At 38.7% G+C, this 25,349-nt stretch overlaps 1 protein-coding gene across 2 annotated transcripts in view; it reads right to left on the bottom strand.

The window, feature by feature from the left end:
• ZRANB3 (zinc finger RANBP2-type containing 3) overlaps positions 1-25,349 on the bottom strand; it is a 185,878-nt gene that overhangs the window by 34,209 nt on the left and 126,320 nt on the right. For both annotated transcript variants that reach the window (XM_081143380.1, XM_081143379.1), the window contains exons 9-12: positions 16,071-16,190; positions 13,222-13,341; positions 10,696-10,875; positions 9,745-9,897 (exon numbers count right to left, since the gene is read on the bottom strand). In XM_081143380.1, the coding sequence (XP_080999506.1) occupies positions 9,745-9,897; positions 10,696-10,875; positions 13,222-13,341; positions 16,071-16,190 (573 nt within the window). The remainder of the gene's footprint in view (positions 1-9,744; positions 9,898-10,695; positions 10,876-13,221; positions 13,342-16,070; positions 16,191-25,349) is intronic.

Genomic DNA, 25,349 nt, shown 5'->3' with positions numbered 1-25,349 from the left:
CTATTCCAGCTCAGCACATACCACCGACAGAAACAGTGGCATAGGGTTTAATAGACTTTGATCAAAGCGCAGGTCTGGTAGAAACCATCACTAACTCATGTTAATTCATCTCCTGTTCCTAAAAGAATTAACAGAATTGCTGTGTTAAAAATGGGGGGTTGGGAGATTTCACTGGTCTCCTGAATAGCCGATGATTGGTGATTAGGACTGGAACTAAGAAGCTTTCTCTACCATTTGTAAACAAGTCAGAGGATATAGAGTGACAAAAGTCATGTTTTAATCATCAAACTGAAAAGAAAAAAAAAGAATTTAAATTCTACTAAATTACTGAATTTTTCAGATTTTGCAAAATGCCCATGCTCATGTAGTTAAATACAGTTTTGACAGTGATCCACTCTTAGGCACCAGTTTTTCTCCATGGGCATAGAGAAAACAAAACAAATAAAATAAAACACTCTGATTTAAAAAATGGTAAAAATGAAAATGTTATTACTTATTTTTAAAAATGACATCAAGAGCAGTGCAGGCAAATCTCTTTGGGGATGACTCTCTTCCAACAAGGACAATAAGGACAATTAGAATTTACAGCAAAAATTATGTACAGATTGCTGGAATGGGAATCAGGGGGTAAATTATTCAGAGCCCAAGGGCCCCAATCTCTCCCTTTGGCTCTAGGTCTGACATCCAAATGCCTCCTGGACATCAGCCGACTGGTTCAGAGGCTCTTCAAACTCGAGGTCCCAAATGGACTCTTCACTCTACCTGTAAATCAGTTCCTCTCCTACCATCAGTCTCTTGGTTCTCTACTGCTTACCAAATAAACTGCAAAATCCCCTGCTATGGGTCCTCCAGTTACAGACAGAACTAGATCGCTTCCTACTTTAGCTTGTCCTCTCCTTACCTATCTACATGCCTCTGCTTATGGCATCTCCCTTACATGCCTGTTTCAATCCCTTCTACTCTTACTGCACATAATAGTATTAATCAGGGTTCCACACAGGCCTCACTGTATTGATTCTGCCTCTGAAATGTCTGAAATCTTCTCTTCCACTCTATTACCACTACCACTGTAGCAGTTCAGGATGTTTAGTGCCCCAAATCCCATTTGGGAGTCCCTGACAAAGGAGACTTCTGTATAGTAATATCCTTACTAATAAAAAGGAACTGGCTTTATCAACAGACCTGTAAGTGCCTGATAGCACCAAAGTAAAAGTTTAGTGAAAGGTGTATTAAAGAAAGCAGCTGAAGGCCACGGTGAGACTTCCCGCTGTTCACCCCAAATCTAGCTGTAGAAAACGCTATAGGGCTGACAGGGCAGGTGCCTTTTCTCTGCTTACGGTGGAGACACCAGTGTAGGAGAGGCTGCCTCTGTGGAGGACAGTGACCCGTTAGCCTTGAAGTGTGGCCCAACCTAGTTCTCAGGCTCTGAAAAATCAGACTAACAACTCCTCCTCCTGGGGCTGGGAGAAGCCCTGTGAGGGAGCAGAGAGAGAGAAAATCCCTTCATCATGGGCTGGACTAGATGGGAGGGGGGGGCAGAAAAATAATCCATTCCCCAAATACCACTGCATCCAAGAACTTCTGTCTCTTCTTAGGATTCATCTCCCACACTGCCAATAGAATTCTTTTGAAAACAGAAATCTGATCATGACACTCATCTGCTTAAAAGCCTCTGATGAGCCCTGGCTGGGTGGCCAGTAGGGGGCATGCAGGAGGCAACCCATCAATGTTTCTCTCTTCTCCCTTCTTCTCTCTCTAAAAATCAATAAACTACTCTTAAAAAAAAAGAATCAGTTGAAAAAAATAAATAAAAGCCTCTAATGACACCACACTGTTTCGGGGACAATGTCCAACTTCTTGGCATGGCATGTGTGGCCCCTCCCCATCTGACTGCAGTTTTGGGCTTCCTCTCCTGTGATTCACTCTTCCTGTGCCCTCTGCTCTCACTTTCATACGGAATCCTATCCCCAGAATAACGGATGTCTGTTCCCATCACTGTGCTTCTGGAGTGCCCTCTGCCTCAACCAAAACCCCCCTCTCTGAACATGTCTTCAGAATCCATTTCCAAAGAAAAACTCCCCACATGCCCCAGGTAGTTGTTTATTCTGTCCTGTGTTTCCTGAGCCTGGTTTACATATCTCTATTTTCACAGTTATCATATTACATTAAAATGATTTGCTTATAATAGCCTCTCTCAATTAGAGGAAGTTCTGAAGGAAAGCTAGTGGTTTTCCTTACTGTTGCACCAGCATATAGTCTTTTATAAATAACAGCTTCATTGAGATAGTCTATGAAATCTACTCTTTTAAAGTGTCAAGCGATGCCCCTAGTCTACTCTATATCTCTATGGATTTGCATATCTGGCCAATTCATATAAATGGAACCAGACAAGATGCAGCCTTTTGTGTCTGGCTTCTTTCACTTAGCGTGTTTTCAGGGGTGCCTCTCTTTTGAACTATGTATCAGGGCCTCGATCCTTTTTATGGCAGAGTAATACTCTACCACGTGGATATACACTATTTACCAATTCATCAGTTGATGAATATGTGAACTGTTCTAACTTTTTGGATACTTTGATATTCAAGTACATGTTTTAGTGTGGACATGTTTTTAATTTCACTGAAAGTGGAATTGCTGGGTTTGCTATTTTAAGGACCTGCTAGACTGTTATTCAAAACGGCAGCACCATTTCACATCCCCACCAGCAATGGATGAGTGCTCCAATTTCTTTACATTTTTGCCAGTACTTGTTGCCTGTCTTTTTAATTTTAGTCATCCTACTGGGTGTGAAGTGGTATCTCACTGTGGTTTTGATTTGCATTTCAAATAATCTTAAGTATCTACATATATAAGCATCATATATATAATTATCTTTGAATGCATTGCACGTAGTACACATCCCATATACACTGGCTAAGTCAAACTGAAATGTTTCAATGTCCTATTCATTCCACAAATAACTGAGGACCAACAATGCACTAATTCTAATGCACTAGTATAGTTTGGCAAGGTTATGAAGGTAGACTTTAGAGCTGGAAGGCATGGGTTCAATCTCAGCTCTGCCATTTACTGACTGTGGGCAGCTTACTTAACCTTTCTGAGCTTTAGTGGGACTCGGTAACACTATCTGCTTCACGGTGTAGCTGTGAAGGTTAAAAAAGATCTTGAGTGTTAAAGGCTTAGCACAGTGACTGCACGAAATAACCACTCAGTACATGTTAATTATTATTACTAAGTGAATTGGAGTCATAGAGGTAAACAAGACAGAGGCTAATAATAGCACTATGTGATGTAAGCAATGACAGAGATGTTTGTATGTCTCCATAACAATGCAGCACCCTCTTGACCTTATCATTAGGCTATTAAGAATACTAATTACATAATGTTTACAGAGTGGTTTGAATTCTAAAATATATATTAAATAAAGAGCTAATTTAAGGTGTGTTAGCTTCAAGAAACCAGTGTTTTCGCATATTCAGAAACGAGGGATTTTGGATAAAAAAAATTTAGACTTCATGTATGCCACGGCCTCTGGGGTCAACTTTCTTTTTGCTGTTACCATTTTTTCAACTAGACACTACATGGGAAACAAAGTTATTTTATATATATGTATTTATATATATCATATGTATATATATATATAAAGAAGACTTGTCCTAAGCAGGATTTGGACCTGTTACCCATGCTCAATTAAGAGTCCTTTCTTTTGCTCACCTATGAATCACTTATGCACCAACTTGCTCTTCGGATACTTTATAACATTATAAAGTATAAATTATATACTTGGAAAGGACCTCAGAAGCCATCTAATGATCTAGGAACTCAATGGCTGAATAAATGATGATGCTGATTTACCCATTAAGGGCCAAAAAAAGGATGGAAAAAGTCCCCAAAGAGGTTAGTGGAAGGACCAAGTTTCCCGTAGCTATAGCTAAAGGAAGGAATATCCCTAAAATATAGCGACAAAAATGAATATGAGAGAGAGAGAGAGGCTATTTGAATACTCCACTCAGTTTCTGTTTTATTCAGAAACAGCCTTTAATTATTTGGAAATGACAACATAGACTAATATAGTTCATATCTCTCTCCCTCCATCTGGAGTCAACCTACTTTATCATTCAGTGGAAGCCAATGTAGGAAAATCAAAGCACCTCAAAACCAAAAGAGTCCTTAGAAGTCATGCACATTCAGATGCAGGAGAAATGAAGCAGCTTGAGAAAGGGGACCACACCTGAGGCAGGGACCCTGGTGGCGGACTCCAGCCAACTGGGCTGTGCGAGGGCACCTTTCCTCGTGGTGGTGGGATGTTTGCTCTTCATTTGAGTTGGACCTCAATTTGAGTTTCCTTAGGGTTAATAAAGAATGTCTTTAAAAAATGTAAACATATCTAGGATGGGTAGAGAATTGTGACTCATACATTTGTGTGGATTAATGCCACACAGGTGATTACTCGAATATTTAGCAATAGCTACAGCCCTGGTGTTAAGCAGTATTGGGCTGGAGCAGAGCCCGAGAGGCCCTGTGCTGTGCAGGTCGCGGGAGGCCCATGAGACCCTAGCAGCGAGGTGAGGGTACAAGGAGGGGAGTAAGAAAGTGGCTGTTTACCAACCATCACCAAAATATTTAGTATTTGAGCAGCCAGTACACTTATACTGGTATGTACTGGTAGAATACCAGTCCTGGTTCCACATGCTATTTTTATCCCAGCAGCTGGATTATACAACAGAGTGAGGGTTCTGAGTAGGAGAGGAGGGCGATACAGGTAACGCCTTTCTGAAGGGCAGTGAGCACCAGGTCTCGGAGAGAGGAGGTAGGAAATACCAAAACTAGTGAAAGATTTTATCCACAAAAGCTTTCTCTCCTTTTCCTCCTCTTCTTCCTAACCATGTCTCCCTGCCCTCCGGGTCCATAATCATACTAAAATTAGGCTCTAGACCAATTCACTGAAGGCCAATTTATCAAACTGACCAAATGTACTGGTTTCCTAAAAATCATTCATAGTCGTCGCAGTATTTTGAATGTGATGGGTTGGCAGGGTTAAGACTATGGGGTCCAGGGCACTTGAGCCTCCTGACTCTCCTCCTGCCCCAGTTTATCTGCTCTTTGCCCTTCAGGCTCACTCTCCCCTCCGCAGGGCTGAGGCCTGAGCTGTCACGCTGACTGACATGTGCAGCCTGTTCTTCCCCAGTGGAAGGTGCCTGTTCTCTGCCCCGGCTCTACCCTCCAGCTGCAGCCGCGGAGCACTGGCACAGAGATAAAATGAACACTCCCTAAAATGCTGACACTACAGCAACAGTCACAAGCTGTTCAAAGCCATCCAATGAGAACTGTTATAAACTTTTCAGTTAACCAAGTCTTTATGACAATTGGCAAATTTAGTTAATTTGGCAAAGTTTAATTAACAAAATTAGAAATAGCCTAAAATGCCAAATGTAGGGAAAAATTTTTAAAGGATATAAAAAGGGATCAGAGAGAAATCAGTATAAATAGAAAAATTCCCATAGGAAATGCTGATTTTGGCAACATTCAGAAAAAAAATGTTTGTCAGTAGGCTAAAATTTTTTAGGACCTTTCAACAAATTGAACATTTCTTAAAAATGCATGAAACTGGAGGATGCAAAGTGAAAGTGGGCCTGGCCCGTGTGGCTCAGCAGTTGAGCATCGACCCATGAACCAGGCGGTCACTGTCCAATCCCTGGTCAGGGCACATGCCTGGGTTGTGGGCTCGATGCTCAGTAGGGGGCAGCCGATCAATGAGTCTCATCATTGATGTTTCTATCCCTCCTTCCCTCTCCTTTCCTCTCTCTGAAATCAATAAAAACATATAAAGAGAGAAAGTGGTGTGTGCCATTCCCATCTAAAGTCATTCAAAACACATTTCACATGCTGGCCAAAAAACAAATACAAAGCAGAACAAATGGAATTCGTGTTATAAGATTCTGATTTTCACTCGCCCTCCCTTATCCATGAGGATATGTTCCAAGACCTCCAGCGGATGCCTGAGACCAAGGATAACACCAAACCCTAAATACAATATGTTTTTCCTATACAAACATTTCACTCAAAGGAAGCCCATTCTGGCTCCTCTTTGGCATATCTGAATCGCCAGGATCACTACTCTTGTGCTTGGGGCCATTATTAAGTAAATAAGGGTGACTTGAACACAAGCACTACGACACTAGAACAGCTGCTCTGACAATCCAGGTGGCTGCTAAGTGACGAAGGGGCGGGGAGCATATACAGAGCAGAGATGCTGGACAAAGGGATGAATATGGTCATGGGTGGAATGGAGCTGGATGTCGGGAGGTTTCCTCATGCAATGAGGAAATGGTGGCACAATGTAGAATGGTGGCACAATTTAACACTTATGAATTGTTTATGTTTAGAATTTTCCATTTAATGTTTTTGGATCACTCTTGACCACGGGTAACTGAAGCAGTGGAAAGCAAAACTGCGGATAAGAGGGAAGAACTCTCTATAAAACCATGTGTGCATAAAGCCATGCGCTGGAAAACCTGTGCAAGGTAACAGTAAACTACGAAAGACAAGTACCCGACTCAGGAAAGCAAGCTTTGGTCAGGGTGACTGGGTGACATCTTCAACTTCATACGAAGATAGATATTCTTCTTCAGATACACATGAAAACAATAAACATGTGGGAAAATGTATTTCAAATTTCAAAATATTCTTTTTTTAATCCTCACCAGAGGATATTTTTTCCATTGCTTTTCAGGGAGAGTGGAAGGGGGAGAGAGAGAGAGAAACACCGATGTGAGAGACACATCAATTGGTTGCCTCCCACTCACACCCTGACCAGGCTAGGGATGGAGCCTGCAACGGAGGTGCATGCCCTTGGCCAAAACTGAACCCAGGACCCTTCAGTCTGCAGGCTGACACTCTAGCCACTGAGCCAAACTGAACAGGGCAAATTTCAAATTCTTAATATTTGTCATAGAAATGCACTTTGAAACACAGTGCAATAGTTTGGAAATTTTTGAAAAAGAACTACTACAAATCATAGTTATATTTTTATAGTTTGAGTTATATATTTTTTAAATATTTAGAATTCCTAATTTTTTTTTTTTTTAATATATCTTTATTGATTTCAGAGAGAGGAAAGGAGGGGGAGAGAGAGAAAGATAGAAACATCAATGATGAGAGAGCCATTGATTGGCTGCCCAGCCCGCAACCCGGGCATGTGCCCTGACCGGGAATCGAACCCTGATCGCCTGGATCCTAGGTCAATGCTCTACCACTGAGCCACGCCTGGCCAGGCAGAATTCCTAATTTTTAATTGACCAAAGTATAATGTAATAAACATTATTAAAAGGAGTTTTTTAAGTTAAAAAATTCTTAGAAATAATCCTATTTTTTAGCAATATTTGACAGAATGGCAGTCTAGTATCCTAGAAAAAAAGTACTAGCCCTGCAAATAAGATACATAAAAAAATGTAGTAAGATTCCACAAAAAGTATTATGTTTTTATGCAACTAAACTTTATATTAAAATTTTAATTTTACATTTTGAAGAAACAGGTATAGACTTTAATTTTATTCCTACAATTTCTGATCAATCCTTTCAAAAATTAAAATTAAGCTCCCCATAACTCCCCTAAAAGGGCGAAAAAAAGCAGACAGACCGAATGACTCTAAGCTTCCCTAATATATTATTTTTTATCTGGTTTATTCATGGCCTCCAAACAGCACTTACTACTGTATAGAGAATATCATAAACATCCATATACCCACCATTCAAAATCTGGTCATTTGATACATATAAATCTAAATCATTCATTTAGTATCTAAATCATTTCTAAGTAATATCTTATGAAAATGTATATAGCCATTATCCTACTGATGAGCATTTTGGTTTTTTGCAAGTTTTTGCATTACAAAAAATGATTCAATAAACATCCTTGTATGGGTATCCTTATACACATGTGTGAGAATATATTTCTACCAATGGAATTGTTTGGTTGAAGGGCATATCCAGCTTTACCAGGTATTACCAAATTGCTCTTCCAAGTAGTTACAATAAATTATACTCCCACCAAGCAGTGTATGAGAGTTTAGTATATGAAATGTTCCTGAAATTTTAATATGTCAAATGTTTTCATTGTTGCCAATCCAGGGGTATGAAGTAGCACCTCATTTTGTTTTAATTTATTTTACTGAAACACAAACACACACACACACACACACACACACACACGCAGTTGTTCATTTTTGCAGAAAAGAAAATCTAAGAAAAATTAAGCCAGAAACTAGTAAAAATGGCTACTTATAGAGTACAAATAGAAACAAAAATAGGAATGAAAGTCAGACTTCTCTGAATGTACTTTATATAGTTTTGACTTTTGAGTTTTAAATATTCAAAAAAATGTAAATCCTACAATGAAATACACACAGAAACAAATGAACCTAAATGCCTATCAAATTGATAAGATACCCACATAGAAAAAATACAATTTAAGTAACTTTTGGACAGAATACCATAACTATATGCCTTTAGTAGAGCATATTCAAAACTTCTAAGAAATCTTGACTTTTGCTTAGCTGTTGGTAGTGGTATTAGAGTAGTCATTTCAAAAGTATTTACATGTGTGGAAGGATAGAACAAATGAGTAAATATGTTGATGATACCAGGAACCAGAGTTCCCGCTGTTGGAAGGTAAATACAGATATTTCTATTTCTACAGATATATGGAGAAGGCGAAGAAGAACTTGGTGGCGCTGGATTTGAACTGAAGGCATTTGTATGAACTTATGACTTAATAATGCAGACATATATATAGACATACACATACATACATGCATGTTTACCCATCCATGCAAAACTGTGTATTTGTGTATAAATAGCTCTGTATGTTGAAAATATTCCAGAAGCAACAACTTCTCAGAGCAGTAAAAAATCCTAATTTCTAAATATCATTTGCCAGTAAAGGGAGTCAGGGCTCCTTAAAGAAATGTCCAGTTCCAGATCTGGGGCAAGGAAAATACATGGTGACTCTGGAATATATTGTTTGTCAGAAAGCATAAAGCATTCAGAGAATTATAGAAACTTTTTTTTTTAAAGAAGCTTTCACTAGTCAAATATTTTTTAAAAAGTGAAGGATTATAACACATTAAATAACAGTAATAGAATTTCCAAGTTTAGCAAAATTTTTTTACTGAGAAGTTCCTCTTTACAGAAAAATGCCAAGTAATAAATATAGAAGCAATGATGGAATTAGAAAAATCACTATTTTAGTGAGGCCGAACTTCTTTTTATATTTATTGACTATTTAGATCTTCCCTGATGCTCACATTTTCTGTTGGCTTCTTTGCGCTTTACTAATTAAATTGTATAAATTCTTTATATACTTTAGACACTGTAATGAAAATATCTTTACTGGGTCTGTAACTTGTTTATGTTACACTTTGTGGCAAATTTAGTACATCTCTCCCTACCCTCGGGGTCATAAAGATAGCCTCCTATATTTTCTTCTGAAGTTGGATTCTACTTGGCTTATTTTTCTAAGGAGCTGAGCAGTAAGGCACTGATATGAACTGTTGGAAAATGTAAGCCAGGGCCGTAGCCTCCTCCCATCCGTTATCTTTTGGTTCTAAGAGGTTTTTCAGCTTTATGTGGAGGCTGCTTTCAATAGCATGAATAATTGAAGATTGCTATTTAAAACAATATACAATAAAGTTATAGTTTCAGGATATTAAAACAACAGAAAAGAATAAGTCATAATTTTCTTACATGAGTGAACAAGATGTCATTCCTGAGCTCCTCCGAGCTCTCATTTGGAGCCCAGGCCTTGGCGAACTGCAGGAAGTCCCACTTCTCCCTATCTGCTTCCTCAGCCTGAAGCCGCTCCTTCCTCCCGTTCAGGGTGCTCCCAGTGACCTGAGCCTGTGGGACGGAAAAGCAAATGAACTCTATAATGTTCACCGCACCGCTGGTATTTGCTAAGCAATAGCTGGATTTCGCATTTGAGTAATAAGCAGTCCATTCAAGAAAGTTCTATTGTTTCAACATATCATGGGCTGCAGTAATATAATTATTCAAAATTAAAACCAAATTGCCAACTCAGTGATATGAGGAAAAGGTCTAACTAGACAAATGATCCCATGTGCTTTTCTCATAAAAACTTTTATTCTAATATTTATAAACTTTGAAATTGAACCTACAAATGATTGGCCATTTTGAATATCTATACTCAGTGCTTGAAAACTGTCTTCTAATCCTTAGTCAAATCCTGTCTGTAAACATCCCTCAAGGCTGGGAGAAGAGGCAGCTCAGGGGACAGCGCAAGCAACGTCCCTCCCACCTTTTCTAGAGTCTGGGTGCAGGGTGTCCTCTATCCAATATTAGCTGTGAATCCAAGAATCCTTCTGAAAAGAATTCATTCTTTACTTACGGAGAAGACTTGGTGCTTGAAAGCACTGTGGCTCCTTGCTGGCTAACCCCCCCCCCCCAAAGTGGTAGAAGAGGGCCTGAGAGACAGCAGGAACACGGGTAAATTCACGCCTGTCTCTCATCACGGAGGACAGCAGGTGCGGCACCACCAACTGAAGCCTTTTCCATCATCAGCATCTTGGTGTACTCAAGTATCCTCTGCCCGAAAACACTAAAACTCAGCCTCTCAACTCATGAAGGCTACGGTTAATAAGGAGGAAGTTGCTAACCTGGCTCAGATTCACGCCTTACCTTGCGATTCAACATTCCCCACATGAGGGTGTCGAGCGTCCCATTTGCAACGAGGTAGTGAATGTTCACAGAACTGCACTGTCCGATTCGGTGAGCACGGTCTTCGGCTTGCTTTATATGCCCAGGGTCCCAGTACAACTCAGCAAATACAACATGAGTTGCAGCAGTAAATGTCAAGCCCTTAGCAAAATAAAGCGAAGAACCTGAGATGCAAATAAACTGAGAATATAACATAGAGCCACGCGTAACAGTCTTTCTGAACACGGTAAGTGGACAAGAGAACACCGAGGGCCTTAAAGACAGATCAGTCTTTCACACTAAGCCAAATTAAGAAAACTTAATTCATGAAAGGCAGATGAAGACTGCTTACTGCAAGACAGCCGGTGAACCACAAAACATGCAAAGTGTATTTCAGTATTTCAAGTTGGTGTGACGGATCCATATACAGAACCGCTTTACCCTCTGATGAAAGCTGGACTCACAGTGCCACTGGAAACTCTAATAAGGCACATTATAAATGAGAATGTCATCTCTAACACATGGTATCCACAGCAACTAGGCAGAGAGCAATGACATCCTCTGTTCACTTAATTCACACTGCTGTTCTATAAAGCAAGAAAATCACGTCTCCAGTCATGCTGTTTGAAATAGTGCAACATTAAAACTATTCACTGTCTTGTTTTATAAACAAAATAGGAAATAAGCAATCTCCTCAAACTAAAAAAGAGTAAAAGAAAATGCCTGATGTTAAAGCTGGCAGGTATGCGGAGTGAAAGGTGAACCACGCTTGCGCTGTCGGCACGCACCGGGGGTCGACAGAAACACCCGCCATCCGTTCCACGCTGCTCACACGCACTGGAACTTGGGGTAACTTTTGTGACTGCAGTGCTGTTATTTTGATATGTTAACTTAAACTATTTTTATATCACATAGCCACCTCATGCTAGCATTCATTAAGTGGTGGCACTAGTTCTCAAGCTGAAAAATTCACTGAACATCAATCACTGTGGAAGAGAAGTTAGAAGTAATAAAAACATGGAGAGAGCCAAACCACCACCAGGCTAAACTGTGCTGCTATTTAGGACAGGAAATACGCTGGCAAGACCAACATCTCTCTAAGACACTACTAAACTACAATGGGAGATTCACACACCCCAAGAACAAAGCTCTTTCTACTTTCCTTTATTCCTGTGAAGATCCTAGTGTTCAAGTATATGAGTTCTGAATTACACAGGTCTTTAGGAACACAGCCCTGAATAAAATGTGAGTGCCCTGCGCAATCTTAATTTCAGTCTTTCATCAGGCCACTCCTGAACTCTCCTGCCTGGCTTCCCCCTACATTTCTCCTCCCAGACTGTGAATACTCCATTTCTAATTTTAAGCTCTTTTTGATGATATTTTATATGTCTGGAATATTCTAGCAGATATAAAACTCAGATTACTAGAAGTTTGAGACAACCCTCCTTCTGGTTAGAATTCCTAGTGAGTTCTAGAACCATGCAAAATTGTATGTGTGTATGTGTAAATCCTCATGGAGCTTCTCTGTATATACAATTTTATATGCATACATCAATTCGCTGGGTAAAAGCAGATCTTCGCTCTGGTTCGGATTCAAGTCCATGGGAGACACCAGATATGGCATAGCGTATACCAGGTTGGACACACAGCAATATGCTCAATTACTTTTCCCTATGCTAAATATCCTGGCTTAGTCATTTACATCAAAATATTTAAGAATATTAGTAGAAAAAACAGTCCGGAAGGATCCCATTCCATAGTGTGGCAGAGACTGTTACTGCCTTCCCCATTTCCTACTCTTATTCCTTTGTAATGAGAAACCTGGGTTAGCATAACTGCCTGGAATAAAGGCTCCATTTCCCAGCTTGCCCTGCAGGAGCTGTGGCCACAGGACTACCTGCGGGCAGCGAGAGGGAGCAGCCCCTCGGCAGCAGCTGCCCCAGAAAAGAGAGGCCCCCCAGGGGCAGTGCGGCAGAAGGCCAGGGGAGCCGAAGTCTAAGGGCTTTGTGGAACCACCGTGCTAGCCTCGAACTGCCTACGTGAGAGAATAGGGCTTTATGTATTTAAGTCTTTCTTAACTTGGGTTTTCATTTCCTCACAGCCAAATGTAACTGTGAGGGACAGGCGAGGGGCACTCTACGAGAAGCCCTCAGGCAGAAGGGCTCTTACTCCTCAGGCCACCTTGCTCACAGACCGAGGAAAAGGACCACATAAGAGAAGTGCTGTAAGAGAGGGATGGGGAAAGCCCAGGCACGTTCAAAGGAAAAACGGTCCCCAAAAAGTATTACAATCAAATGAACTATGTTCTTCTAGAAAATTCTTTCCTTAAAAATTTAGGAAGATTTCAGCCAGAGGTGTTGAGGTCTCCTATTATACTTTCTAGCATTCTCCAAAATAGAATGAATATTGATTATACCAGATATCAGATTTAAAGTTATCATTATGATTAATGGCCTTTTTATTATTTCAAAGGCATTTTATTATCAAGTGGAGACCTGAATTTCTTACCTGACCAGCAGCCTGAATGCTCAGGATAGCCACGCGAGTCTCAGGGTCCTTCTGAAACTGGTTTACCAGATGTATTCTTTCTGAAGATGGAACACTTCCATCTATCCTAACGTAACGAGTCTAGCATTAACAAAGGAAATGGCAAAATTAGGACAAGCCCTATGTACCCATCTTATTTTATATACTTTCCAGCTTATTCTTATGTTCACATAATAAAATAGAAACTGGTTGACAGGTTAGTAAATGTTATACAAGAAAAATCTTAACCAAATTTCTTTATAGCTTCAGATAACAATTTTTTATTTTTTATTATTTGAGTTTTATTTAAGATGTTTGCAAGGTTTTTTTTAAAAAAATTTTATTCATTTTTAGAGAGAAGAAGGAAGAGAGAGAGAGAGAGAGAGACAGAGAAACACTGATGTGAGAGAGAAACATCAATTGGTTGTCTCCCACACAGGGACTGAACCCGCCACCTAGGTTTGTGCCCTGACCAGGAATTGAACCAGCCACCTTTTGGTGTATGGGACAATCCTCTAACCAACTGAGCCACACCAGTCAGGGCCTAACAATTTTATATTTTTTGATCTTTTAAGCCACTTGAGGGTAGGAGTTATGTCCAATTCATCTTCATACCATCATTACCAAGCGCAATGCCTCGTACATAATAGGAGTTCCATAAATCATGACTGTGAATTAAGCTAATATTGCCTCAGTAAAATTCTATGTAAATTGATCATTTGTAATTGAACGATGTATCAGAATAACTTCCAAGTTATAGGAGCACTAACTCCAAAGTAAAAGTAAGATCAGGCATGCAAGAAAGGAAAAGAGGATTCTGTCCATGTGTTAGAAATTCATAGAGAATAGTGCGTCTACTTCTGAAATATCTCATTAACTGGGAAAATATCTTTTTAAATGTGCCATTTGAGTTTTCTTTTTTCCACAGTATTAAACTTAAAAAAAATGTGTTATGGTCATCTCCATTGGGGTAGAGACCAAGACATCCATCCATACTTAAAAAGCAGGGAAACAATAAGTGCCTAACTGAACAGTGCTGTCTTTTAAGGATGATTTGAGTTGAGAAAAAGGAGCAATCGGTGTGTGTTAGAATAGCTGAAAAGAACTTATTACTCAACTTTGTAAAATAAGTATAAGCCCTGAATTTCAAATAATCTCATTTATACGTGCACTTTTATAGAAAGCACAGTTTTACAGAGTTGAGACAGAAATAGTCACTTATGTAAGAGGACAGTCAAGTTAATCAGTAAATAGAAAGTCCCTTATTAACTTTCTCCATTTTCACAAAACAGATATAAATTGACCAGTGATCCATTTACTATCCATTAAGGAGATTATAAAATCTTCTGAGGGTCTTTCTAAAGAAAACACATTGTTAGACTCAGGGGTGTTAGAGAAATTCGCCCCCAACACCATGACTCCCTACATCTTTAACTCTCAGTGATGTAAATGGGATTCTAAATTCATCAGTACAGCAAATGTGAAAAAAGGAGATAGACTGCTATTCTTGGAATAGATTCCAATATTTTAAGGTATAATGGAATCAGAATAAGAAAATATTATGAATCTAATATTATTGCTCAATTATTTAAAAAATGATTTCAATGGTTAACTCTTCCTCAGAAGGTGTTTTACACACACTATAAGGTAATCAATGAGAAAATACCTTTCAATGTACAGCACTCTGTTATATTATCATAAATCTTTCAACAAAGGAAACACTGGTATTACTTTTTTGGTAATGTTAATATACCTATTAGCTAGTGCTTGAAAAATCTACACTGTACAAAGTAATCAAAAATATGGCTTTACTCCTCCATTAAAAAAAAAAAAAATCTACCTACACAGGCAAGAGGTTCTGCTGTTACACATATATCAAGTTCACACAGTTTGTCAGGACATTTATCTGGCTGCTTCTGCGCTTCTCTAGAAGCCCTTGCACATAAAGAGGGACGACAGGTTTAAACTTTGAAAGAAAAAATGGAAGATGTTGTCACTGACAGTACTGTTGGGAAACAAGGTGAACCTAAGAAATTCATGCAGTAAGGCCAGCAGGCTTGTTGGAGCTAACCTGATAGATCACCTGGGCCATATGTTATAAATTCACTTACACTAAATCTTTTTTTTTTTTTTTTAACATTTTTTTAATTGATTTTTAGACAGAGAGGAAGGGAGAGGGAGAGATAGAAGCATCGATGTGAGAAACAACAATCAGCTGCCTCCTGCACACCCCCTACTGGGGATCAAGCCTACAACCCGGGCATGTGCCCTGACTGGGAATGGAACCAGCAACCTTTCGGTGCACAGGACGACACCCAGCCAACTGAGCCACACAGGCAGGGCCATTCACACTAAATCTTAATAATCATATTCTATAGAATATGGTACCAGGATTTTAAAAGGTATGACTATAGCCGGGCACAAAAATCAGCACAATTCATTCTTCCTTTCCCCTCGTCATTACCCACATTCCAGAGGTGCTATTTGGGTAAACAAAAAATTTAACTTTTAGCTGCCTATACCAATTTCAAATGGCATATCCATTAACAAAACCAAAATTCACATTATATGCTATTAAGGCAGCATATTTTAATCAATTCAGATCATTTGATTAGTAGAAAATGATTAGACTGGTATAAAAGGCAAACTTTAATAAGATAACATCAATGCAATAGTAATATAACATCAGTATAATTTTCAAGACAAATATCTAATAATAATTTATATACCACCATGTAAAGCAGGCAAAAAACTCAATTATAAGACAACTGATGTTTAGCACATTAAAAATCTGCATCCTAAAAGTATTTTATAGACAGATGGTAACATACCTTGTTTTCTATGACTGCTTCTGTGCAAGCTTGGAGCATGATCAAATGGTGAGCGAAAACCAGAAATTTAAGTGAATCGTTCTGAAGCATCATCTTAATGTAATCCTTTACAGCACCGGCCTGAATATTAAAAGTTAAACCTTATTAATGTCATAAACATGTTTATTAAAAATCCATTTTCCTTTCTTTTAATAAATCAAGAAAAATTCAAACATCAGTAAGTTTCTATGAACTTTTAACTGCTTTTTCTAAGTAGCCTAAGGAAGCAGAAGCTCACATAATGTAGTGAGTGGGAGAAAAGGGCCACAAGAGGAAAAAACTGCATCAACAGGAACAATACACAAGAATTAGAAGGGAAGAAAAGACAAGAAAAGAGTTTTGATGGAAAGTGGGTACTCGAGCAGACGATGGCCTAGAAGAGGTTGGTGGTTTTGTTTAGGTAATTTTCAAAAAGTTCATACAGAAGGCTAAGTGGAATAGAGTTAAGGAGGAAATGAAAGGCAAAAAATTAGACAAAAGGGTTTTTTAAAAGGGAAGAATAAGAAAACTGGGACTGAAGCTAGACAATTAAGAAGGTCTGGCTTATTCATTTTTTAAGCTAAAAAAATTAAGCAGATTTACAAATAGGGCACTTTCAGGAGAAACAGAAAATGAGGGGCTTAGTTTGTCTCCTGGGTAGATAGAGAAGGTCATAGGAGAGGCTGGAGTGGTAAGATTACGAGCACAGAAGGGAGGTCTGAGAAAATGGGGAGATACAAAGAAATTGTTGGGTAGAAAAGGAAAAAAGCAAAAAGATTGCAGATTGAATAGGCTTTTCTTAGTTAACTTGAGGCCAAGTTACCTATTAAGAGTAAGACATCAATATGAGATGAAACAAGACTTAAATTTATAGTGGAGAGCATGAAATAAATCCAAAGCTTGAATATAGTCCCTTAACTGTTTAAACTAGCAACTTTGAAATTTTGGGAAAAGATAGTAGGCAAACACATTTAACCTCCACTCCCTCTTAGTGCTATATTTAAATGAGAATGAGTCTAGGGAGAAAGGGAATTGGAGGGGGATCAATAGCAATAAAACTTTAGAAGCTAAAAAGTAGACAGATGCCTGGTAACTGATCAGCCAACCTAACAGTTCCTAAGCTATCAGTGCTAAAACGGAGAAGCACTGCTTACAACGCAGCAATCTTAAAAAGTTCAGGAAATGGCACCTCCGGAAGGAGCATGGGGAGTGGCTAACACGGGGAGACTGGTGAAAGAATATTTAAGTAGTTGATTATGTGCAACACTCATCCATATCCTGCCTCTACCCATTCCAAACAATAAGTGACTTCCCAACTCATCCTGGCAGAACACTAGATGTTTATTTTCTAGAGACGGTAAAACAGAGGGTATCTGGATGGAGAATCCCACGTCGATGGTAGGCCATCCTATAAAAATCATGGGGATTAAATGGAAGTTACATCATAAATACTAAGATCTGCTCTTCTCTCTCAACCTTCTTACCACCGCCCCACCCCCAAGTCCAAAACAGAAAAACAGTCTTACAATCTCTAGGCAGAAGAACAGAATCACATAAAACTATTCTTTTCTGACGATCTGACCACCCGAGAAAAGAGTAAAGATATTGATATTAGGGGTTCCTCAGCAAGACATCCCAGTCAGATCACCCTTTATTGAAGCCCACAGTCCTCGAGCCATATCCACAAACAGTTTCCAGTTAGCACTCAGTGTCTTACTTGTAAATAAAAGCAAACAACCAAGGATCACCAGGCATTTGTAGAAAGCAACCTATATGAACAGATCAACTATACAGAGAAGAAAACCAGAAGGAATAACATTTATAAAACAGGAATAGTATGCTACAAAAAAAGAATAGTTGGGGAGGAAAGGAAATACTCTTGGTAAAAATATAATAACAGAAATAAAAAATTCACTGGTTATTAAGATGAGAAAATTGTCCAGAAAGTAGACGAAAAATCATTAAAAATGTATAAAATACAAGGAAATTAGAGCACCAGGCCATGACAACATATGAATAAAAAGTTCTAGAAAAAAATGCAGAGAACACAGAGGAAAGGAAATAATCAAAGAAATAAAGAATGTTTTACAGAACTTAAGGACATAAGTTTCCAAAATGGAATATGGAAAAGGCCCAAGAAGATTTTTCACATTGGATGAAAATGGACCCAGAACAAGGTCCATCATGAAATTTCACAATACTGGAGATAAAGAAACACGCCTGTGAGCTTCCCGAAAGGGGAGGAAAAGATTTCACAAAATCAAAATAAAATAAAAATTTTGAACTGCATTGGATATCTCAATATCAATACTAAAAATTCTGAGAGAAAATGATTTCCAACTTAGAACTTATATCCAGCCAAATTAATAATCAGATATAAAAATAGAATAAAAGCATTTTCAAATATGCAGGGATTCCAATAGTTTACTTCTAATGTATACTTTCTTAGGAGGATACTGAAGAATGTGGTCCAGCAAAACACGGGAATAAACAAATAAATAATCAAATAAAGAGGTATAAATAAAGAAGGAATAAAGAAAGAAAATCCCCAGATGAGAGCTGGGTGAGCAAGAATCCTGACTGAGCTGATCAAAAGCTACAGGGGAAATTTCTTTATATAGATAAAATTAATACAATGTTAATATTTAAAGATGCTGAGAATAAATTAAACCACTAGGGAAAAGTCTGAAGATAAATTACTGATAATGAGTTGTAGAAGAAAGAAAATATATCCATAGTATACTGCATGGTTCACCTGTAAATATTTTAAACATGGTTCTAATAAACATGGTGAATACTGATCAAGCCAAAAAACTAGTAAAAGTCTAACTGTATCCGCCCATCCATTCATGTGCCTACCCACCTACCTACCTACCTATCACTTCATTGGGAGAATGGGAATACGGGAGAGATTAGGGTGTGAGGGTGGGGCAGAGGAGTGAAAAAGCTAAAATTCTATCTTCCACATTGGAAAGCCAATTGTTAACTGCTACAATCACAAAGCAAACAGTAATACAAACCAAGAAGCAAGATAAACGTGTAGCTGAGGAATTTGAGGTAAATACTAAAAAATCAGCTATAAGAATAGAAAGTGGTTGCCTTTGGGGAGCAAGTTTAGGGGACAGTTAGTTTTCGAAATGGCTATTTTTCCTTATTAAACTATGACCATATGTGGCTTTGGTAATAATAAAAACATTTTAAAGCAGGGGCATTTCAAAATTGAAAAATATCTATTGAAAATTTGTGCATATGACCATAAAGTCACAAGACTGATTTTGACAGCTACATTTTGTGTCTAAATTTTCTAAACAATAGATATTCATCATACAATGAGGCTGGAGGCTGTTAAGAACTTTAGCCTTGGATTTCAGTGCCTCAGAAAGTGGAAATGAAGCCCTCTCAAAATAAGGAGCTCTAAATTCTGGATATGTTGCCATGGTAACCAAACCACTTTAATAAACTTCATGTTTGCCTAAAGAGCTATATTTACTGTGATAAGTCTTTCAAAAAGTACATGTCAAGTTGGAGCATTTTTAAGGCATACTCATTTACCATCCATTGCAGACTAATCACTGTACCCAGTCTGAGATGCATTCCGTGCCTCTTCATAAGAAAGTCATTTCTACCAGAACCCTCCACTGATGTCACCCCTCCTCATTACAACTGCTGATGCCAAACTGCTGATGCCAAAGCCCCAGGCCCCTGCTCCTGACTCCTTCCAATCACTGGTTCACAATATTATTAATATTATAAAGTTCAATCACCTTATGGGCTAACCGGTCTCTAGGGACTAAACTAATAACTCCATCATCATTGTGATATTCCTTTTAAGGAGTAAATGCATTTGGAGAACCAAAATAACTATGTAACCAACACACTTTAGGATTATCTCAGGGTCTTAGGTTGGGATTGCATAGGTTTGCAGTCTAAAACATATTATACATGCATTTTAACTATTCTAATTTTACTCTGATTAAAATGGTCACTGCATTGTCCTATTTTAAGTTATCTGAGCAGAAACTTGCTTTCAAACTATCTTAAGTGCATATTACGTGGAATGGCAGGTTCTATTAATGATCAGGTTATGCTGGTTCAGGTTTTATAAACATAGCAGAAAATGCATGTATTCACCATTCTATTTTATTTTATTGAAATTGGTCTGTTAGCAATGTGCTTGTTAGTCAAATATCTCATTTAAATAATTAATGAAGGCTACTCACTAAATCTCATTTTTAAAAATGCAGAAATGAAGAGAATATGTTGTAAAATTTGTTTCTTAAATTTCTTTTTCAGTGAATAGGTGCACATCATACTTTTTGAAGCAAAAGTAATTAAAGAAAAACCTACACTGCATTAAAGACCTGTTGAAAGTTACTTAATTTTTTAAATTGTTATCTTTTAATCAGATAATAAGAGGGAGAAAGAAAAAATAAAAGAGACATCAAACTGGAGTTATGACAAAGACTCTCGTTGACCAAACTTTAGTTAGGCTTCTCTGAGCCCTTTTCTTGACTAGGCCTTAACCTTGGCCTTCTGAGTCTGGCCTGTCCTTGCCAGGCCTGTGTGGTCCATTCTTAGCAAGAATCTTGCTAAGTCAGTTATGGAGAAGAGAATTCCCCATTTTTGACACCTGATCAACCCTTGATATCTGATCAAGTTTTTCATAGTCCACTCTTTTTTTAAAAAAAAATATATCTCCATTGATTTCAGAGAGAGGAAGAGACAGGGGAGAGAGATAGAAACATCAATGATGAGAGAGTCATTGATCAGCTGCCTCCTGCACGACCCCGACTGGGGATGGAGCCCGCACCCGGGGCATGTGCCCTGACCAAATCCAACCGAGATCTCCTGGATCCCAGGTCGATGCTCAACTGCTGAGCCACTCCCGGCTGGGCTCATTGCCCACTTTTGATATCTAAGTCCTTGGCCTTCCTTTAGCAAGAATCCTATTAGGTGAGTTTAGCAAGAATCCTCCTATGCTTGATGCCCCTTCTTACTACCTTTCCATCCGCCAACCCCCTTATCCTGCTGGTTGGCTGTAAATCCCCACCCGTCCTTGTTGTATTCAGAGATGAGCGAGCTCTTTCCTCAATTGCAGTAGCGTTCACTCCTATTGCAATGACCTTGAATAAAGTCTTTTGTACCATTTTAACAAGTGTCAGAATAATTTTTTCTTTAGCTGCTATAAATTCTAGCTAAGGAAATGTGAGCCCCAAAGAAGCTTCTGTAAGTCCTGAAGTCCTCAGGCCCTGGACCAAGTGGCAGTTTTGTTTAGATATCTGGTGGCCACATGCTTTCAGAAAAGCTCTTCAAGCCCTTCTCAATCAGTAAGAGGGGGAACTATGACTGCTCTAAGCAGGCCTAGCGCTTTCACCTCCCCCGCAAGTGATTCTGACTAATAAGAAATGTGGAAAGTCTGCTGCGGGCTTCAAAACATCCTCACTCACAAAGGGACTATTAGGAAAGCTTTTCATTGCTTCAGACATTATGCCCTGCACATGATACAGGAACTGCCACAGTCTCCTTGGGGTTACTATGGAAGCCAATGAGGACAAGTGGTGAACTAGGTCAGCCAAAGTAGAAAGACAGAAGGACCTGGGTTCTAAAAAACAAAAACAAAACAGCTTTGAGGTATAATTCAGAAGGCATAAAATTCACCCTTTTAAAGTGTATGATTCAATTTGGCTTTTAGTATATTCACCAGATTGTGCATCCATCACCACAATCAATTTCAGAATATTTTCATTACCCTAAAATAAATCCTTCACCTCTTAGCCATTGCCTCCCGACCCTAGGTCCCTGCATCACCCCTAGCTCTAAGCAAACGCTAACCTACTTTGTCTCTATGACATGGACTCTTTTGGACATTTCATATAAATGGAATCACACAATGTGTGGCCTTTTGTGACTGGTTTCTTTATTAGCATAGTGTTTTCAATCCATGTTGTAGCATGTATCGGTATTTAATTTCTTTTCTATTGCCAAGTGACATATCACTGTATAGATATAACACATTTTATTTGCCCATTAATCAGTAGATATCCTTTCTGCCCTTCATGATTTTATTCATGTATCTAGTTCACCTTATACTGTTTCTTATTAATTATTTGTTATAGTCAGCTTACCTTTTATCCTTTAAAATGACCTTAAATACGGCAAGGAAAGTACCAAAGTCAAAGAGAATATGCATTGCTTGTCCACCCAGACGCACCTTGCCCTGCAGGCCATTACAAAAGAGACGCTGCTGTGCCTTCCCCCTTGCTCGTGGTTCTGTTGTTTTTTTTTTAATCCTCACTCAAGGATAAGTTTTTATTGATTTTAGAGAGAGAGGAAGGGAGAGAGAGACAGAGAGAGAGATGTGAGAGAGAAACATTGGTCAGTTGCCTTCCATATGTGCCCTGACTGGGAATTGAACCCAAAACCTTTTGGTGTGTGGGACGATGCTCCAACTGAGCCACCTGGCTGGAGTGCTCATGGTTCTTAATTTAGAAACAATTTCATCAACCTGAAAAAATATTTTCAAATCTGGCAGAAGACAGCCTTCGGGTAAAGACTGGTAGTTCCATACTATAATGCTAGTGTTTTGGAAATTTTCCCAGAGGATCATGCCAAAATTTCCCATAGAAAACAACAGTTTCCCTTTCAATGGTGGTTTGGGTGAACTACTGTAAATGTTATTTTCTTATCTTTAGGCATGTTCATGACTATATCTGTAAACAAAAATCTAATACTTCTAATACATCTAATCTTTTGACATTAACCAGGTTTCCCAGCAGCCCACTTTGCACTGAGAACCAGAGGGCTACAGTACAGTGCAAAGAGAGCAACTCCAATTCAATACCTTAACCAACACAATTTTAAAAAAGAACCTGGGATTCTAAACCTTCCCAAAAAACTTTCTGGAACAAGATATACTAAAGCAATCATTCTATCTAATCATTCTGCCTAACACAGAATGGATAAGAGAGAACATTCCCATTAATGACATGCTCCACTGGGTTGACTCACATTTAGAGAAAGTTAGGCAGTAAAGCCAATAGTATTATGGATTTCTAAAAAATTGTTTTCATATAAGTTGACTTCATGGAAGTTTGGTCATAAAAATCATTAATCAAAACAGTGAATCTAAGTCTTTTAAAACTGAATTCAATTTTACAACATTCTCGATTTCTTTCCAAACTTCATCGACTGGTTGTGTCAATAATCAGCTTTGTACTCCTAAGGTATAGGCATGAATAAACCTTATTTGGTGTTAAAAATCATAAAACATAGAATATGCAGACTTTAAAATTCTGTATCTTCCTCATGCCTGTGCAAGGATGGTGAAGAATCACTAATAGAGAAACTGGCACCACTTTAACCCCAGGTCACTAACAACTATTAAACTTACTCAGCAATCCTGTGGGAGTGATAGCTAAGTGGCATGACCTCTGGAGCCACACTGACTGGGTTCAAACCTTACCTCCATCATTTACAATCTGAGGGTCCTTGAGCAAGAGGCTTACACCGTGTTTTCCTTTCCCCATCTATAAAAGTACCTGTACCCCAAGAGTGGTGGGGAGAAGTAAATGAGTTAGTGCATATATAAGCTTGGAACAGTGCCTAGCAGAGGGCAAACGCTGTAGAAGTGGTAGCTATTACAATTACTACATTTCCCCAGTAAATTGCAGAAACAACTTCAACCTTTTACTGCATTCTTCGAAATCAAAGCCTCTGCCTCTTGGCTCTCATACTGCCCACTGCCCAGAGGAAACAGAATTTATCATCTGAGAATTCTATTACCTTTCCTTACTTTTACTCATCAGAACTCCCTTCCCTTTTGTAATGAGAGAAATGTCTTCTCTTCTCTAAGGCAAATCCCTCCACATGTGATTCCAAATGTAACGATTCCTACCCCTCAGGATCCTTACACCTCTCTCCCTTCTCCAGCGGACATTTCAGCTTTAACAGAGTCTTCCTCCATTCCACATGGCCACAGAGCTAACACACTATCTTTCTTCCTCCTCGAAAATGATAACATTATTGTTTTATTTGCACTTTGTTACTGACCATCTCCTTACCAATGGACAGGAGGCAGACTGTGCCTGGTTTGGAGCCAGAGGCTCTTTCCTAAACTGAAGAACTGGCCGAGGAAGAGGCCCTCTCCAGTCTCACAGTATCCCAGGCCCTGTGCAGCAGAGATGATCACAGTGGCCTCATTACATCTCACTGCATATTATAAATAGGCTTCTACCTGTGTTAAGCTGCTGAGGCAAAAGAGCAAAGAGGAAACGCACTTTGTGCACTATGGAACTGTGTTTAAAGCAGTCTGCCTTCTGGAAAATTTTTAAGGCACTAAGGAATGCTGCCATTCCCAAAATAACAGAGAAATTTAAATTATGGGTTGGTTTAGTGATAGAAAAATAACTGGCATTTCTCTTAAAATGGTTTTCTCTAAAAATGAGATGTTGCTGTGATGTACTGGAAAATAGCTAAAAGTTGGCTAAGCCATACATACTGCTTATATCTGTTTTTTTCCTAGGAGAATATTATACTGATCGTAAATCTAAAAAAATCTGTTCAATTGTACCCACTGTACTCTTAATAAATGTTAAAAGCAATAAGAATACTAATATAGAAGAAAAGTAATTCTAATAATCTCAGATCCTTCACTAATTGACTTTTTACCAGTAACATTGATTATTTTATGATTTTATGTTCATTCATTTCCTCTGTTCAGTGTTTTTCATAATTATTTACTGCTTCTTATCATTATTAAACTTCTTATCATTAAGAAATGCCTGAGAGATCTCAATAGTGTAGTAACAAAACTAAGGAGATATTAACAAGCAAACTTAAAACTTACACAGCCCCTGTCCTCCTAAGAAGTATAAGAACTAAACCTCGAAAGGTGGACCAGCATACAGGCTTGCACAGCAAACGGATGACGCAGGTCTACCATAACTGCGCGGCACTTTAACGCCGGATGTATTAAAAATGATCACATCAATATGACCTAATTTGCTGACATGACCTAATTTGCAGCACTGGTACTGTATTCCTGTCTGCCTAGGAGACACTGCAGGATATATGAGAAAAAGAAGAGAGAAGATCAGAGCAGAGCAGGAAACCTATCCTGGAGCTGTATAAAACTAAAATAGATGGAGACACATTTGTCTGGAAGGCTTCAGACATAACTCTGCCTGGAGCAAAGGAAAAGGAAAGATGACCCTCAGAGGTCCTTTCCAGCTCACTGTTCTTTAACCACAATTAATGAACAGT

The sequence above is a fragment of the Miniopterus schreibersii genome (assembly GCF_964146895.1).
Source record: "Miniopterus schreibersii genome assembly, chromosome: 7".
NCBI classification, from domain to species: Eukaryota; Metazoa; Chordata; class Mammalia; order Chiroptera; family Miniopteridae; genus Miniopterus; species Miniopterus schreibersii.
Note: the sequence above shows the minus strand (reverse complement) of the source record. Positions and strands in the feature narration are given on the sequence as shown.